The sequence below is a fragment of the Brassica napus genome, chromosome C5 (genome assembly GCF_020379485.1).
Source record: "Brassica napus cultivar Da-Ae chromosome C5, Da-Ae, whole genome shotgun sequence".
In the NCBI taxonomy this organism is placed as follows: Eukaryota; Viridiplantae; Streptophyta; class Magnoliopsida; order Brassicales; family Brassicaceae; genus Brassica; species Brassica napus.
Window position 1 is genome coordinate 19379010 of NC_063448.1, and position 19118 is coordinate 19398127.

Genomic DNA, 19118 nt, shown 5'->3' on the forward strand with positions numbered 1-19118 from the left:
ATTGAGGAATCAACATGAAAGCATCGATGATGGGCATTGCAACCTGAGCTTCACTCATTTGCTTCTCAAACAAAGTCTTGTACTTCTCTAGCAGATGCCTCTTGAATCTACCAGGGAATGGTAGTTTGGGTTCATAGGGAGGAGGAACAAAAGAATTCTCACTTGCTGGAGCAAGAACTTCACCATTTTTCATTGTTTTCTTCTCTTCTCCCACATTTCCTTTACCTTTGGCTTCCACAATCTTCTCCAAGATTTCATCATTGATTTTCTCATCAACAATCACCACTTCATCATCTAAGTTGATGGCCACTTCCTCACCTAGTTTCTCAGCATCCCTGGTGAGGGTTGTAGGAGGTAACTGCTTACCACTCCTAAGGGTGATAGCTTTGGCCTCCTTGGGGTTTTGGTCAGATTTTCCAGGTAGAGATCCTTGCTGGCGAGTCTGGTGAGTGTTCATGGAAGCAAACTGATTCTCTAAATTCTTGACTGTAGAAGCAAGATGTGAGAACTTGTTGTTGAGTTCATTGTAGCTCCCATCAATCTTGGAATGAAGGTTCTTCAACTCATAACCAACATGCTTCTCACTTCTATTCTGAGACTCCAAGATTTGTTTCAGCAGGGTGTCAGTGCTGCTCTCCTGAGGAGCTGAGGAACCAGATGAGGGGTTTTGCTGAGGTCGATAGCTGCCTTGCTGGTTGTTTCGAGGCGGATAACCATTCTGTTGGTTGTTGGGATAGGATTTCTGTTGGTAGTTGTTGTACTGAAAGTTGGGCTTTTTTTTGTACCAGCTACCATTGTTGTTGATGAAACACAGCTCTTCCTGACCTTCCAAACCCTCAACCTCATGGACAACAGGTGGTGTCTCTTGGCTTGGGTTACCAACAAAGTGCAGCTGCTCTTGTGTGGCTTTATCAGCAAGGAGGATGTCTATCTTATCCTGTAGAGCTTTCAACTCCTTCCTCGTCTGCTTATCATCTGTTCGACTGCTTTTGTCGTGGTCTCCACTGTAGACTGCATCACTCTTTACCATGTTGTCAACCAGCTCCTCTGCATCTTCCTCAGTTTTCCCCAAGAAGAACCCATTGCTAGCTGTATCCAGTCTGGCCCTGTACTTAGGAAGAGCACCACGGTAGAATGTGCTCAGCAAGCTCTCCTTAGAGAAACCATGGTGTGAGAATTGAGCTTGGTAGCCCTTGAATCTCTCCCAGGCTTCACTGAATCCTTCCAAGTTCTTCTGTTGGAAACTGGAGATCTCATTTCTCAGCTTAGCAGTTCTTGAGGATGAGAAGAATTTCTCCAAGAATGCTCTCTTGCACTCATCCCAAGTAGTGATAGAGTCGCTGGGTAGAGACTTCTCCCACTGACGTGCCTTATCCCCCAAAGAGAAAGGGAATAACTTCAGCTTCAAGGCGTCCTCAGACACACCATTGGTTTTTGACAACCCACAGTAGCTGTCGAACCTATCCAAGTGATCAAATGGGTCCTCTAGAGCCAAGCCATGATACTTGTTGTTCTCGATCACGTTGAGGAGTCCTGACTTGACCTCAAAGTTGTTGGCTGCCACAGCTGGTGCTAGGATTCCGAATATATGACCATGTATGTTGGGGCGGTCGTAAGTGCCAATGGGTCGAGCTGCTCGCTATTGGTTGTGTGGAACTTTGTTGGCATCATTTTGAGGTATGTCTCCCATATCAGTATCCAATCTCTGCAAGTGAGACTGTTGCTCTTCTTCTCGTCTCTTTCTAGCACACTCTCTCTCTAAAGCTCTGATGTCTGCGGATCTTGGAACTAGGTTTGATGGACCCTTGCTCCTCAAATTCATACACCTGTAAACTGAAGGGAGGTGAAGAAGGAGAATCAGTAACAAAAGAAAATAAAAATGACTTAGTCTCAAGCAAGTGACTAAATCTCAATGTTTAAACCTACTCAGAATTTGGCAACGGCGCCAATTTGATGTTAGGAGTTTTCAAGGCTCCTAAGACAAATGTTGTAGTTTAGTGATTGTCGAACCAATTCTAAGGGATTTCAAAGCAATGAGAATGCAAGTACTCACTTAATCTAAGTGCAACCGATAATTTAAGAGGTTTCTAAACTAATGATTACTAATAAATGAAATGACTTTCTTTACTAAGGGAAAAGAGAACTCATGGGCATAGGGATTAGACCTTGGGTGATCAAGTTTCGAACTAAGGATGGCAAACGATCAATCAAACTATCAACCTTAAGCTTAGACACAATCTTAAACAAACTCTATGTCTAGATGAATGTTCATTTACTAACATATCTCAAACATCAAATGTCTTTGGTTGAATAATGTGAAAGCAATCATTACTAACAAGTCTATTAGCTATCTTAGCATCTTTAACAAATGTCTTTGGCAAAGTATACTAAAAGTCTAGGAGACTTGTCTCAGCCATTTCATCGAACACCTTTCGGGTGGAAAATGCCTATCGATCAACTTTTGAGTGGCCAACTCAGAAGATGCATTATAAATACTCTACTAGCAAGGAACAAGAATGATCTACACTAAAACATCCTAGAACTAACCTAATCACCCTTGATCTCCCTAACCCATGAATTCAAAAAGTGATTACTCACTAATCTCTATGATTCCTCTTAAACCCATATTGGATTTCAGATTAATCATGTAGAGAAATAGACAAGAAATCAACAAGAACACAAGATCTAAGCAATGAAATCTGAATCAAAAGAAGTTTTATTAATTGTTCTTCAGAAAAAAGATTTCTTCTCTGGTGGCTTACAAAAGTACTTAAAACATAGGTTTTCAGAAGTAAAAACGTGCATAATGAAATGACCAAAAGGCCCTTGAGTAGAAATGAATTCGAGCAAACAGAAGGCGCGCAGCGACCTCCAGTAGTCGTTCCGGGAGGTCGCTCCAGTTCGGGAGCGACCTGGAGGGGTCGCTGCGAGACGTCGCTCTGGGTCGCTCTTCGCGAGCGACCTCGCTGTGTCGCTCCGGTCACGTAGCTCCGGGTGATGGAGGCGCGAGCGACCTCGCTGTGTCGCTCCGGTCAAGTCGCTCTGAGATGTGTGTCACAGCGACTTCATGTAGTCGCTCCGGGAAGTCGCTCCAGGCAGTGCTCGTCCAAAGATCACTCTAATCACCTCCCTTGAGCTCCAAATGTACCCAAATGTCTCCAGGAACTTCATGTGGTACTCCAATACCTAATAGAGACATATGTATGCAAAATGCAACCTAGACATGGCTAAATCCTAATCTATATGATGAAAATGCACATGAATAAATGGATAAAACAATGTGAATATGCAAGATATCAACGACGAAATCTCCGTTACGACGGACGTTTTACAACGAAACGTATTTTGAGGTTAATTCGTCGTAAAACACCGTTTACGACGAATATTGTCCTCGTAAAAAATATGTTTTCTTGTAGTATCGCTATACGTAACTTCACAAAACTTTAACGGTAAACTGTTTAAACTATTGTACGTGTATAACGTTCATGATTTAAAATATATTAGAAATAATTTTCGTTGAGATTGATTACTTCCCAATTAATACAAGCATGTGTACAGTGGTTGTTACTCACATGTACTCACATGCTGGAATCAAGTGATACAATCACAATGTTAAATAATTGCATTAAGTCATTCCTTTCACATTTTGTTGATACTAATAGTTTATTACTCCAAATTCTTTGAATGCAAAGCAACCTTACATATTGCTTGCATTCGCTAAAGTATTAAGGAAACCTATGAATTATGTTACATGGAATCAAAATCTGATACGTGGAAACGAAAATATTAAAAACGCAAAAATGAAAACTTAAAAATATTCAGAAATTAGAAATGTATATATATATATATATAATAACACCAAAATTAATATATAAAATATTGTAAACATTAATATCATGTACATAATTCTATAGTGTAACTCAAAAAATATGTAAAATTACAAAGAACAATATAATAATATATGTAAATAATATATTTATTTATATTGCTTTGAAACTGAAAAATAAAGCACGAAAACTAATCAATTAATGTACAACAATTGAATAATACAAACAACATGAAACAAAACGAATAAGTGAAAAAACATAATACATTTACATCATTATTTAGAAACACTTGAGTTGGACTGGACTTACGTTTGCTTAGAACGTACCGAAGCCAGATTTTTTCTCAGTTATGTTGGACCACAAACATATTAAACTTGCAACTTGCATGCCCAAAAGAATAATATTTTATCTTCTTTAAACATCTACAATACAACTACCAGGGCCGGCTTATTAAGGGGGACAAGCGGTGCGACCGCCTCGAGTCCAAGTCTGTGTCCCCTCCGTATAATACTAATTAAGGGGTCCAATTTTTTAAAAATCTATATGTTTATATATAAAAATTATAAATATAATAAATAAAATTGAAAAGAGCCCAAATTAATTGATATGTATATAGTTTTATTTTCATTACAACACATTACTGATTAAATTTTAAAAACATTTTAAACATTATCTACATATAATTTTAGAGGGTAAAAAAAAATATTTTTCGCCCTAGGACCCTTAACAGTGTTGAGTCGGTCATGACAACTACCGTCAAAGTTTCCGATCAACGCGTTTCCATCACGCTTCCAAACACCAAAATTTTGGAATCGTCACTTCAAGACGATTCCAATCGATTCCAAGCGCTCACGTTTCTGATTCCGCTTTGGAACCGAGCAATGCACCTCCACCAGCCATTCCATGTAACATAGCTTATGAATTGTCTCTTCTATTATTTAGCCAAAAATATCTTAATGACTACAGTCATGTATTAATTAAAGAATAAAACATATACATGTGTTGTCGACACTTAAAATTAGCCATGGGTATTCAGTTTTCTGTTTGGTTTCGGTTTGGATCTATCGGTTCTTTAATTCTAGAGGTTTAAAATCTGTTCGAATATTTACAAAATTTAGTTTGGGTAACAAGTTGGAAACCAAATAATATTCTAAGTAATTTTGGATCCATTTGGCTCGGTTTCGATTTTTAGGTTAACTCCAATTAAAAAATAAGAAAACTCAGGATTTTTAAATTACATATCAGATTTTTTAGGGATTTTTCAATTAAAATTTAGATAATTCAAATAATTAAAATTTTGGATAAAATGTATTCTGGTAATTCAGTTTTTGGGTATTTTCATTTATAAATATTATTTTAAATTATTTGATTATTTTAAAATTAAATATAGTTTATATTTATAAGCATATAAACTATATTATAAAATTTGGATATTCGGTTCTCGGTTCAGTTTCAGTTTTTCGGTTAGAGATGTAAGATCCCTCGTGCAACTAATTTGATCAAAACCTGAACCGGATTTTTTGGTTTGGTTTGTCGGTTCCAGATAAATGTGAGTAGACCTAATTAAAATAATTGAAACTTTATTTTACATCACAAACTAATTAACAAGCTTCACAAACAGCCATGCATAACTTGATACTTACTTAACATACAACTCAATGAATAGTTGACTGGATCATTATACCCTTTCATTACGCTAATTAAATCGGTGTGTGAAAGAGAAAATTAATTGGTAAGACAGTGACAAGTGTTTTTAATTAGTGATTACCATTTTTATCTCATCCAATTAAAATTAACTGTAGTAAACAATTTATATGTTTATATATCAATTCATTATTTTTTACTTTATAAATAGAAGTTTGATTCATTTCATTTAACTACAAAAAAATCATTTGACCATAATTATTTTTAGTTATTCTCTAAAACTTTTATTTATATCTTTAAATTTTTTTTTTTTGTGAAATGGATCCTAACAATAACCTTTTCAGTATCCAAAATACTGCTAATTACCTTTTTCCCTATTCAAATCTCAACAGTTACCTATTTCAAAATTAATATTCAATCAACTCCAAAATAAATTTTACCAAATTTTTTTATGCCATCATTCGTTGGAAATTAGTCAAACTACCGTCCAGTATTGTATTTAAAATAGTCAAGAATATATAATAAAACAACTAAATATTATTTAAAATATGTAATTTTAATTAATTTAATTTCAGTTGAAAATTACTAATAACATGAAGTTATAAAATAAAAATATAAAATAAAAATTGTCGAATAAAGTGTTAAATTTTATCCAATAAAACTATTTTTCAAAACTAAAATGTAAATGAGTATTGAATTGTTAAGTGAAAAAAAGGATATTAATTATTAAATAAATTAACCAATGTAGATCGTTTAAAGAGTTTATAGTCAAAGCTTTATAAAAACACATACAAAGTGAAAAATAAAAAAAATGCTCTCTAGATAGAACTTTCAAACCTAGCCAAGTTCTCCTCCGCCGCCGTGCGTTCCTTTCCGGTAGGCGGAGTTTCTCTTCTTTATTATCTCGTTTTTAGTTTGCTTCTCTGCTTTCTCCGGTTCTGTGGGCCGATATGTCTTAATTCTGGTGCTTCTATGCTTCTCTGGTTCTGTGAGCCGATGGTGGTTCTTGAATTCGGTGGAGGCATCGTGATCTGGAAGGAGGGCGAGGTTTAAAGGTCGGTTGTTTGCAGAGGAGTTGGCATTTAGGAGCTTGCATGTCTGCAAATCCATGGCAGATCTGAAAATTTCTCTTCATGCATGTGCTTTTTCAACGATTTAACAAAGGATCATGGTGGCCTTGGATCTAATCATCGCTTCTAGATCTGGGTACCTCTACTTTTCCATGTCTTCGCGAGTCTTGCTTCTTCGCTTTTGGCCTGGTCTCGGTTTGGGGTTTCGTCTCTCGGATGTGAGTTTGCTGTGGAGCCATCTACAATCTTCTTCTCTGTTTGGGGAGATTGGTTTAAAGACGATGCAGTGGTCTCGATCTTCGGTTTCTTCTCTTGCGAGGACGTGACCAGCTTTGTGCTTGTAGATGGGCTAAGCTGGGTACATGAGTGTCTGTGTGTAAGAACCTTTGATCCTCTTAGACGTTTTTCCCTATTGGAGTTTCAAGGTTTACCTTGTGCCAGTGTTATGTTGCGGGTGGTGATTCTTGATGTAAGTGTGGTGTAAGTAGTTCGGTGTTGTTGCTCGTTTCTATTACATGATCCTCTTCGCCGGTGTTGTTACTTGTTGGGATCGTGCTTTGACTTCCTCTATATTGGATACTCCGCAGATCCTTAGTTCTTAGGTTCAACTCCAGCTACAAATTGCTTCTATGGAAGGGTTCATGTGTGTTTCGTGCTTTCAGCTTCGGTTTTGTATCCTTAGATCTTTTTGCCTGTAATGCTTTAGATCCTTTGTTTGTTGTTTTTGCTTTTGTAAGATCGTTATGTTTATGTCTCCCTTGTTTGGACTTCTTATCTTCAGGATGTTCGTACTTCGAACTCGCCGGCTTCACTTCTGGATATTAATCATGTCCGGCTTCACTTCTGGAAGGATGTTAATCCTTGCCATCTTTGGTTTGTAACTTTTGTTTCAATCTTCTAATAAACTTTCAGTGTTTAAAAAAAAAAGATCGTTTAAAGAGATTAGTTGATGATTGGAGTGCTTCGTAACTTTAGCAACCTCCACTCGAGGCTGCTTTCTTGATCCAAGAGATTGGTTATAAAAGGACCAACCTTAACATGAAATTGAGCGACACTTCTAATATTGTGAGGGAGAAGAAGAGAGCAAAAATGAGCTTTAATAGGAATTTGTTAAATATCATAATAATCCTTTGTGTATGTTTCAGTTGGGATTGTAGCGAGGGAGCTCGAGCGAAACAGAGGAAAGAGATTGATTCTCATACTATCCAACTCAACTCTCTCTTCCCTTCACCATCATCACCCTGTGTTCTTTCTGCAAGAGGTAATATTCCCTTAGCCAATTCAATTCACTGTGATTCATTGTGTTTTAGTGTTATACATAAGATAGATGCACATTGCATATTGCACACACACATATATATATATATATATATACAGTATTAGCTTGCCCTTTTATATACTTATATTATTGATTTCATTATGTAATGATGATACCGATGCATACTTTAGTTGTTTACGAGTATCAATTAAGTTACAATTAATTCCAAATTTCTGCAAATATGGCATTAATATTACCATAACGTGATTTAGGAATGAAGCGATAGTTAGATGTGTATGAATAAAAAACATATATAACAAAAAAAACATATATGACTGTAATTAATATTTTGTTATTACAAAAAGTATTTATTTTTTTGGAGAATCGGTATGAATTTTTTTGTTGTTTCTAACGTGAGCTTATCTTCCCACTCAGCGTCTAATACAAAGTCCTCACTGCACGTGACACATAGGCACGGCACGTGCTCGCTTTTAACAAGAGGCAAATCCACGAGTCCAGACCATGCGGAGATCCTGAGACTCGACCAAGCGCGCGTAAACTCAATTCATTCGAAACTGTCGAAGAAGCTCCTCACAGATGGAGTGAGGCAAAGCCAGACAACGAATCTACCGGCTAAACACGGAAGCATCTATGGATCGGCAAACTACGTCGTGACGGTCGGAATCGGAACACCGAAGCAAGATCAGTCTTTGATCTTCGACACAGGAAGCGATCTGACGTGGATTCAATGCAAGCCATGTATTCCTACTTGTTATTCCCAAAAGGAACCCATATTCAACCCATATAAGTCTTCTTCATACAAAAACGTCCTTTGCTTATCGGCGGAGTGTCGTTGTCTCTATTCTGCTACAGGTTCGATTTCGTTTTTCTTTTACTCTCTCAAAGCATATCTAATGGAGCAAAAAGTTTTCCTTTATTTATGGAGAGAGTTACACTAAGGAACACAATATGATTTTATGTATCACTGAGAGACACATAGTAAAGTTGAGACACATTCTTTGGACAGCTGTATATTTTGTTACAGAATTAACCATGCTTTTGTCTAAAGAGAAGTATGTTGTAACTAGATATATGTGATAAAGTGAATTGTTTTGGGACCACAAAATTAGAAAAGTTCTTTTTTGATTCAAGAGTTGTTTTTTTCATTTTTTTTAGTTTCTTCTCTGGATTGAACCAATATCTCTTTCCTCCACCTTCATTATCACTATCCCCCCCCCTCCCCCCCCCCCCCCCCCTCCCCCCCCCCCCCCCTTCAATCACCACCTCCATCATCATCTTCATATCTGCCATCGCCACTTCCTCCACTATCTTCTCCACCTCCGTTACCATTTTCATTTTAATTACCACCTCCGTTTGAATCACTACTTCCACTATCTCCTCCATCTCTCTTACAACTTTCGTATCCATCACCGAGAGCTCCATCTGCAACTCTTTCGGTCACATCAACAACATCAACAGAACCACTGACCATGAAATCCTTGTCCACAACTCTTCCGACCACATCAACAACATCCACACACACAACCATGAGATCCCCGTCCACAACTCTTCCGACCACGTCAACAACATCCACACACACATTGACCAAGCGAGCTACCATCACTTACATTAATCACCACCTCCAGTATCTCCTCTCCCTCTATTACCACTTTCGTATCCACCACCGAGAGCCCCATCCGCAACTCTTCCGGTCACATCAACAACATCAACACAACCACTGACAACGAGATCTTCATTCACAACTCTTCCGACCACATCAATAATATCCACACACACACATTGACCAAGAGAGCCACTGATCCTCATCCACAACTCTTCCGACCACATCAACAATATCCACGCACACATTGCCCAAGAGAGTTTTCTTCTGACTCACACCAAACTAAAATTTTGAATCTTTAGATGTTACCCATGGTGAAGACGGAAATGAATTTGGTACCTGAGTTCTAAATCTGACTTTTTGAATCAAAACCGTAACGATTGATTCTACTAAAACACACGATCAAAGCAAACATCGTGTGAGACGATTAGCAAATCTGGAGTTTTTCTAGGAATAGAGATTGGCGCGGTGAAACGGTCGCTGAATTCCGAGCTCACCCACGGCGGATCCCGAGCTCTCCCACGATGAATCCAGAGCTCATCCACATCGATTCATGAGCTCATCCACGATTGATTTCATTACAAGCTCTGGTCTCATCATCACACCCATCGATCCTCTCTTGATTTTTTTTGAAACTCTCAGTATTAGGGTTTGAGTATTTAAGAAAGTATAATTGAGTTAGGTAAAAAAGATGAACTTGTCAGGTTTGATAATGAGTTACGAGAGAAGAGGAATGAGAAGTGAAGTTTGGTCTAGTTAAAGGGTGTTAATGTCTTTAGACACACGAAATGTGTGTGGTAAGTCCAATGTGTCTTTAAGTGTAATTGGAACTCATAAAGTGTCTGTAGAAGTAATTTTTTCATAATTTACACTAAAATAAAATAACTCTATTATATATTAACTTTTATTCCAATGGTATTATTTTACTATAAAGTGGAATATAGAAGAATATCAAATAGTAAAAATGTGATATTCATCTACCAATGAAACAAAAATTACGATATAGTAAAGTTAATCTATTTTAATGTAAATTATAGAGAAGAAAATAAAGAGATATTGAAAACGGTGATGGTTTCAATTTTGAAGTTCATGTTTTCTAATTTCTTATAAGATTATGTAAAATTGGTTTTCCGGGCAATTAGGCAAACCTGGAGCCTGCTCGGGATTGAGTTGCGTCTACGGTATTCAATACGGAGATCAATCCTTCTCCGTTGGATTACTCGCCAAGGAGAAATTTACCCTAACCAACTCCACTGTATTCGACAGCGTTTCTTTCGGCTGCGGCGAGAACAACAAGGACTTTTCGCCGGTGTCGCCGGACTCCTCGGTCTCAGCCGTCACAAGCTCTCTTTCCCTTCCCAGACGGCGACAACGTACAATAAGACATTCTCCTACTGCCTCCCTTCTTCAGCCAGCGACACCGGACATCTCACCTTCGGATCCGCCGGAATCTCTAGTTCCGTCAAATTCACTCCGACGTCCACAATCAGAGCTGGCGCGTCCTTCTACGGTCTCGATATCGTCGGGATCAGCGTCGGCGGTGAGAAACTAGAGATTTCTCCAACCGTGTTCTCTGCTCCGGGAGCTATAATCGACTCCGGAACCGTAGTTTCTCGCCTCCCGCCAAAAGCCTATGCGGCACTGCCAGCGGCATTTAAGGAAAAGATGTCGCAGTATCCGAATACGTCGGCCGTCTCGATCTTTGACACGTGCTTTGATCTCAGCGGAGTTAAGACGGTGACGGTCCCGACGGTGGTGTTCGCCTTCAGAGGTGGCGCAGTCGTGGAGCTTGGATGGAAAGGGACATTGTACGCGTTCAATACGTCGCAGGTTTGTTTGGCGTTAGCAGGGAATAAGGATGACAATGACATTGCTATTTTTGGGAACATCCAGCAGCAAACGCTGCAAGTTGTGTACGGCGGTGCAGGCGGGCGGGTCGGTTTTGCTCCAGATGGGTGTAAATGAAAACAGATGGGAATTTTTTTAAAAAAATAATTAGCTTTCTTCTTGCTCAAGTTTGTAATTTGTGTGAGTAATTTGTGTGATGGACTTTGAGGTGTCAATTGAACAGTAATAAGTTTGTGTGGATGATAAGATATATATATTTTCGGAATATTATTTCATTATTAAAATCGTAACTATATATATATTAGTAAAATATTGTTTTATTGTCATATTCAAAAAATATTGTAACATTTCACAAATTTAGAAATTTTTTAAAAAATTAAACTTTTCGCTTCATAGATTTATATTATCGAGTAAATAATTAAACATTTAGTTTTTGTTTAATTTTTAAAATAAACTATATAGTTCATTTGTTTTCATTGATTTAAGGTAGTAAAGATTAACCATTGTTATAAATTATGATTTTTGTTATTTAAAAAAAATATTTATAATTTTAAAAATTAACATCGACAAATATTTAAATAATTAACATATGGAGTTATAGTATTATAACATTAAATTATATCTATTTAATTTAACTATCTATAAATCCAATGGATCATCTATTGTTTAAATCTAATTATTGATAGCTCAATAAAAATTTCTGGTAGGCCCAAAATTTAAATGATAAGATTAGAGATTAAATGTAACAGGACTTTCTATGAATAGGTTCATTAGGTCCATTTTTTTAAAAATCACACATGAATCAAGGTTGTGACTTCTATTTTAATATATGATTAAAGTAGTTACAAAGATTTTATATCATTAGCTTTAAAGAAATACATGTTAATTTTTATACATGTATTATATATTTTGCTAATGTTAACTCATCTTACCAATATTTTAGATTTTATTTTTGAACTTAATTATTTTATACTTACGAAAATAAAATATATAAATTTATAAATTTAATATAATATTATTACATTTAGCTCAGTATAATAATTTCTTTTAATATGATTGATTATGATTATATAAAAGATAAAATATTATAGAATTTTTTATTTTTCATTTTATAAACGATAACTGAATTTATTAAAGTATAATAATATTTCAAACTAATTTTGATTTGTGAAAATATTTAAATTTAATTTCGAAAATGAAGATCTTGTAAAAAATCTTTTAAAACAGATTTGTTAGAATTTTAAAATAAATATATTTATATTTAAAATGAAAAGATATCAAAAGATATTATGATTAAAGTATTTTAAAGATTCTATGTATTATTAGTCTTAATAAAATACAGCTAATAAAATTTCTAAGTGATGATCCAAATTAAAAAATCACACATGAAATAAGTTATGACTTCTATTTTAATATATAAGATGATATAAGACGTTTTCGCAGACTTGTGAAGAAATGTTTTGTGACGCATGTGAGCAAATTCAAGTCGAAGCTGTTGGAAAATAATTTCAAAAACCTATCCAAATGTTTACAAACTGCACCGTAATTAATAATAATAAAAATATCTACATATGTATATTTTTGTAAAGTATACTTATGTATATATACATTATGCTTTTGTTATTATCATGACCACACCGTAATTGTTCAGCATATTGATACTCAGTCAAACCGATAAACCAGATCGAATTACAAATGTTGCATTTTACTATATAAATATTTATTTTGTGTAACGAGTTAATTAATGAAGAGCATGGACTTAAGATTGCATATTTGCAATTAGTTGACTGAATAACCAATTGCGTGCTTAGAGACACGCAGACTTGGAATGTAGTCAAAACACGCAGAATGAAACAAACATATAGTGAGTATTATTTCTATTGTCATTTTTATGGCTGTGTGCCTGTGTATCGTTAATAAGCCACATGGGCAAAATGTTTCAAAATATTACAAAACAAAGTATAAGATCATACCAGTAAGTATGCCATAAGAGAGGATGGATAGAAAATATTAAAAGAGGTTATCCAAATCAAAGAAACACAAACGCAAACACAATGCACGAAGACATGTCTTCTGCTTCCTCATACATCAATGATTGTAATTTTACACCATCTGCGATGGAAACTCATGATATGAAATCTGAAATGGATACCATGTAAGTCAATATCTCATAAAATATAAAAGGAATAATAGTGCAGCTGATCAAGGATCTGAATATTAAAGGATGATCTGCTAAAACCATGAGCTCGAACCCTCCAAATTTCTTAGCTCTTCTTTTATCTACATTAGCGGCTTGAAAAAAACTCAGATTAGTGGAGATCTCTAGCTCCATGAAATCAGTCACTTCAAACGTAACCGGCTACTACAAAGGCTACAACATAAAGGAGGCGAGAGGCAGCCCCAAGCGAAGGAGTTAAAAGCACCAGCCTAAACTTGACTGGAGAAAGGATAATATCATCTCTTGCTTAACCTTCGTCCCAAGGTAATCAGAGACCTGATGAAGCTACAAGTTCAATGCATTCATCCTACACCAACTGCTGGAGACAGGAACCCTTAAAACCCAAACACTGAAGGGAGCAAGACACTTTCAAAAAAACCACCTAAACAAAATCACAAGAAAACCAGAACCATGACAGAAACGAACCACGCCATACACAAACAAGAAAAAAACACTGGGAAGAAACACACCAGGGTCACAGAAGAGACAACTCCCTTCCAAAAGTTCCATAATGAAACACACCCAATAAGGATTCTGAGCATACCAAGAAAAGAAATGCAGTACTAAAGATCTACAGTCGCGCAGAGAGAGTTGAGAGAAAATTAGGTTTTGTGATTTCTATTGTCATTTATCAATGCAAGATAAAGATATACAAAATGTTTATGCTCGCGTCTCTCCCCACTAGTATACATCACCTACGGGTACATGATATTTACATGTTCTTGAAGATACTTAAAACATTTTGTAAAATCATTCAGAGTCTTAACCAGAATTATCTTGCTCGAGTTTTGCAACTACAGCCTTCTTCTCATCTTCCGGAAGAGACATGAACATGAAAACAGATTTATCCCCGATATCATCCTTCAACAACCAACAAACCAAACCACATATGATTTAGTGTTATAGCATTATGATACTATTTGAGATAGCAAGACCACCATATACGAATCTTCAGTGAACAACAAGTGTACCTTTATAGGCTGAGTGAACTTTCTCCCAGCAAATACTACAAAGAGTGCCATCCATGTTCCTAGCAACACCAGTTTCGCCTCATCATTCATCAGGCCACTCTGCAAATCCATCACTCATTACTTAATCTCAGAACATGACCTAACCAAGATTCAAGGATGTGATACTAAGGTAGCTGAAACAGGAAGATACTTTACCAAATGACCGAGAAGTACTGAGGGTATGATGAACGTGAGAAGGCCAGCTTCTAGCTTACCGTAACAGAGCCCTGCAAAAAAAAAAAAAAAAAAAAAAAAAAAATCAAGAACATTAGCATGAACTATGAAGCTTGATATACATTAGTAAACCACATCCTCGAACTACCTTCTTTGAAAACGAGCCCAGTGAGGGAAGCGAAAAGAGGACCAACAAACCAAACAGCAGTTGGATTATCAACGACATACTGAACCAAGCTATCACTAGCTGGTCTAGCAAGGGAAGCGTACGCGGCTAAAGAACCAACAACACCAAGTGCCCATAAAGCCTGAAGCGTCTTCTTGATCTCCGTTACATATATATGAATCAGAAACAGAGATAGCCCCAAACCACCAGCACCAACAAGGTAGAACAAGTCCTGGTTTTGCTTGATTATTTCACTCAACCATGAGTTCTCCGGTAAAAAGGCGGCAGAAGAAGCGGCTACAAAGGAAGCAGCAGCAGTTACCAGTCCTGATCTGTACAAAATAACCTGAAGAGGAAGAGGTACTAGATAGGCTTAACTTCAAAGTTCAAGAAGCAAATTTTTTCAACATAAAGCTAATAAAAACTCTATCTTTCCTGAGTTGCATGAACAAATTAGACTTAAAAAGTTAAAAACTGTGATAAAGGATTCAACTTGCATGTTCCAACCATCCAATATATTAACTTTTAAGGAACCCAATTGAAGTATAACTCGTATGGAAGAGACGCACCTCTTTGACATCAGACTGCTCAACGGTCCAGGGACCATAAACGCCTTTGTACACGGTTCCATCTACGGAACCTCCTTGAGAGCTGCCGCTTACTGCCCTGATACTAAGCCTTCCCTTTCTCAACCTAACTCTCGCCGTTAGACCCGACGACGATTTGTTGAGATTTGCCGGCGGTGTGATGAGTGTCGTCGATAATAAACGCGAGGCCATAGTCACAGCGAATTGATAAAAGGAAGAGACAGAACAGAACTCACTTCTGTCTTGGCAAGAGCGCAGATTCATCAGATGACTTAAAACGATGTGGCTTTAACAGTGACGTCGCTTAGTTGTTCTTGACCGAAGTATCTGTGGTTAATAATTGTTTCATATAGCCTTGCGATTTCGGTTTTCCAGAACCGAACCAAACCGAAGATTTGTTTTTCCGTTAACCAAAATTTTTAAAAAATAATTCCAAAATTTACTGAATTATATTTTGGTTTGGTTATCGGTTAATTGTGGTAATCACTTTTATTTTCAAAAATAACTTTTTTTTTTGTTTCCGGTTAGAATTGGGTATAACTTTCTTAAAAATCGGGATATTCTGGGTAATTTCGATTATTTTGGTCAGTTAAGTTAATTTAGTTCGGTTATTTCAACTACTTTTCGATTATTATATTTATTTTTTTTTAAATAAAAAACAGAAGCAGACGTAAAACCAAACCAATTTTCAAAACCCTACTGAACTAAACCAAACTCAAGATCATAACCGAACCGAAAACCGAAAGTTTCGGTTTAGTTTGGTTGGCCTTGATCAGTTCGGACAAAAACAGCAGGGATAATTTCATCTACGAAACTGTACTGTGATAGAGTGACGACGTGTAAACTGTAAACAAAAGAGTTTATTTTGAAAGCTTAACTCTCGTTTTAGTTTTTACGGTTACATACATACAAAAAGCAAGCTGCTACATTTCTCCTTGGAGATGGTACAGACAGTAACCACAATCACAACTGCTGTATGAAGTGAGATAACGGTAATGAGTAAAGGTTCAAGACCTCATTCAATCTCTATCTGTTGAGGAGATTCTTCTTCGTTGGAGGCCATTCCATCTGCATCAGCTACTTCCTCTTCTGTGATACCTGAGGCTTCAACTGTTCGCGTCACCCATTCTTTAAGCGGTTCTTCGTTCAGATCAAGTCTTAGTAGTCCAGCAAACATCCCACCCATAAATGCAATTGGCTCCTAAAGACATCAATAAACAAACCACATTGCTAGATGCATCATTATCATGCCAAGGATTAGGCCATGAAAGGTAAGCCTCCAATATTCATCTAGAACACACACAATCAAGAATTGGTATACAATTTCCTTATTGCTATTTGGAATAACCAATCACGTAGTTGGTGTACTAATCTGCAGCTCAAATCGAATGAAAGTCACTAGCTTTAAGTGGGATAAGAGTACCTTGAGAGCCTCCGAGAGAATTGGTTCTTGAGGGAGATTGAAACAGCATGGTTTTGCAGTAAAGGTTCTACTTCTACGAACCGGAGCCAATTGAGGACGAACCAAATTTCAGTGCTTTTGATTCGAGCAGAGAACTAAATCAATACGAAAAAAAAAAACAATTGTGACCAACAACAAGAGGGCGTTGTTTAGAGATTGGAAAGACAAATCGGATTCTAAGCTTCGGAAGAAGAAGAGCGAAGACGGACCTGATGAAGCTGAGAAGCGAGCACGAGCGAGGACGGGGGACAAGAAGAAATTAAGACAAAACCCATGGCTTTGTTTTTCTTCCTCGCGTTAGAAAGTATCAAATCTGAAGCAAAAGAATAGCTTAGATTACCAGCCTCTGCATATTATCTACAAAATGCAGGAGCAAAATGCAAATCCCCACAATTTTTATTTTTTTAGAAGGATTCTAACTTTTAAAAATGACTAAACCATGTCATGTATATTTTTACTCCTTTTCTTTTATTAATAAAATTGTATTTTATCAAAATATATTTATTTATTTATACAGAGATAAAAATTAAAAATTTATATCGCCAGAAAATATATATATCATTTTAGTTAGTATATATTATTTAATTATTTGTAGATTTATATAAAATTTTGTAAATTTGTCTTTAGTCGATAATAATTAGAAAAGGGTAAATCCAATAATAAAATGATAAAAATGTAAATTTGTAGATTTATATAAAATTTTGTAAATTTGTAGATTTATATAAAATTTTGTAAATTTGTAGATTTATATAAAATTTTGTAAATTTGTAGATTTATATAAAATTTTGTAAATTTGTCTTTAGTCAATAATAATTAGAAAATGATAAATTCAATTTTAATATATTTTAATTAAAATATTTTGAATTGGGTTAAAATTACATGAAATTGAATTTAGAATATTTTATTTAAGATATTTTGGATTTGATTTTACGTAACTTTAAAATAGAGAATTTGCATTCCCTACCTACACGTTTATGCATAATTAGCGATATACCAAAAATCACTATTATACACTGTACATTTTCTTTAATGTCTCTGCTGCCCTTATTACTTCTACCTATCATAGACTCCATATTATGTATCTTCTCTCTCTTCACAAATTCAATTTCTCTGCAAATCTCAATACACACAAACCCTAAGTTACTCCACTGTTCTACAAATGTAAATCGTCGGTTAAGATTCACAACACATTATTATCTTCTAACCACGTCTTCAGAATCTTCCACCGAGTCTGCGCCGCGAATCTGATCCTCCGATCCTGGCCGACTCGTCCCTCTGACCACCACCTCCGCACAGATTCTGAGCCTATACGTTGCAATCCCAAACCAGATTCTCCTTTCTCTTTCTCTCACGTGCCTACTTAAAACTTAAACCTTTCTCCTTTTTCAGAAGCATCGTCGGAGGGAGAGTGGCGGTTGCTGGAGACTGCATTTTGGAGATCTGGGAGGAGATTAACGTAATTTTACACCTTCATTTAATACTGTAGACTGCAAACTTTTACTGTTATTACATTTATCTAATTACTAACTTTTTTGGGTTTTCAACCAATTGACTCTTTAAAATATCCATAATTAAATATTTATATTTATATATATGTACACATATATATTTGAGAAATTGTAACAAATACCACTTTTCATGTTTACACTAACCACTTTTATCTTCATTTTTAATAAAGGGTAAAAAACATTTATAAACCTAAGGTTAACTAACCTAGATTTAGAGTTTAGAGTTCAGAGTTGAGAGATGTGATATGGTTTGTAGAATGTGAAATTTAGGATTCTTATAAATATATAAATAAATACTTAAAAATTTATTAAAAAAATTTAAAAAATAGTTTCAAACATAATTTTCGATTTTCAAAAAGAAATTTTGAAGAAAAAAAATTTGAAAAAAATCAAAAAAAAAATTTATAAAAAAGTTCGAATTTGAAACAGTATAATTCGAAAACATAGTCTAGAGAACAAGTGTATAAAAGTCTTTTGCCACTTAATGAAAAAAGTATTTTTGAAAATATCCTTTTAGTAATGGTAAAAATGAATAAAAATATCATAAAAGTGGTAAACATAAAATTCCACCGATATATTTTGAAGACTCAAATGCTAAGAACATTCTATCGAGGATGATGTTCTGTGATCCAAAAAAGGTAAGGTTAAACTAGTGGTGTAAAGACAGTTCAGACGCAAATATCTTACTTTCTGTCTAAACTAAATAAAAAAGGAAACGGGTGAAG

General features: G+C 35.7%; 1 protein-coding gene, 1 long non-coding RNA gene, 1 other non-coding gene and 2 pseudogenes across 3 annotated transcripts; 3 read left to right on the plus strand and 2 right to left on the minus strand.

Annotated features, from left to right (window-relative positions):
* Positions 1–1160: 1160 nt before the first annotated feature.
* Positions 1161–1267, plus strand: LOC125588075. The gene has a single exon (XR_007324471.1). It is a non-coding gene; the product is annotated as a small nucleolar RNA R71 (small nucleolar RNA).
* Positions 1268–3233: 1966 nt separating this feature from the next.
* On the plus strand, positions 3234–11524 carry LOC106413007 (annotated as a pseudogene).
* A 2564-nt stretch (positions 11525–14088) lies between these two features.
* Positions 14089–15738, minus strand: LOC106415195. Its single transcript, XM_013855833.3, has 5 exons — positions 15406–15738; positions 14819–15182; positions 14653–14723; positions 14458–14556; positions 14089–14347 (listed from the first exon to the last, which is right to left on the minus strand). Exons 1-5 carry the CDS (start codon positions 15685–15687, stop codon positions 14249–14251), a joined length of 915 nt encoding a protein of 304 aa, XP_013711287.2. The 5' UTR covers positions 15688–15738; the 3' UTR covers positions 14089–14248.
* Positions 15739–16268: 530 nt separating this feature from the next.
* Positions 16269–17293, minus strand: LOC106413714 (annotated as a pseudogene).
* A 360-nt stretch (positions 17294–17653) lies between these two features.
* Positions 17654–18710, plus strand: LOC125587746. The gene is made up of 2 exons (XR_007324087.1): positions 17654–18196; positions 18275–18710. It is a non-coding gene; the product is annotated as an uncharacterized LOC125587746 (long non-coding RNA).
* The last annotated feature ends 408 nt before the right edge of the window (positions 18711–19118 follow it).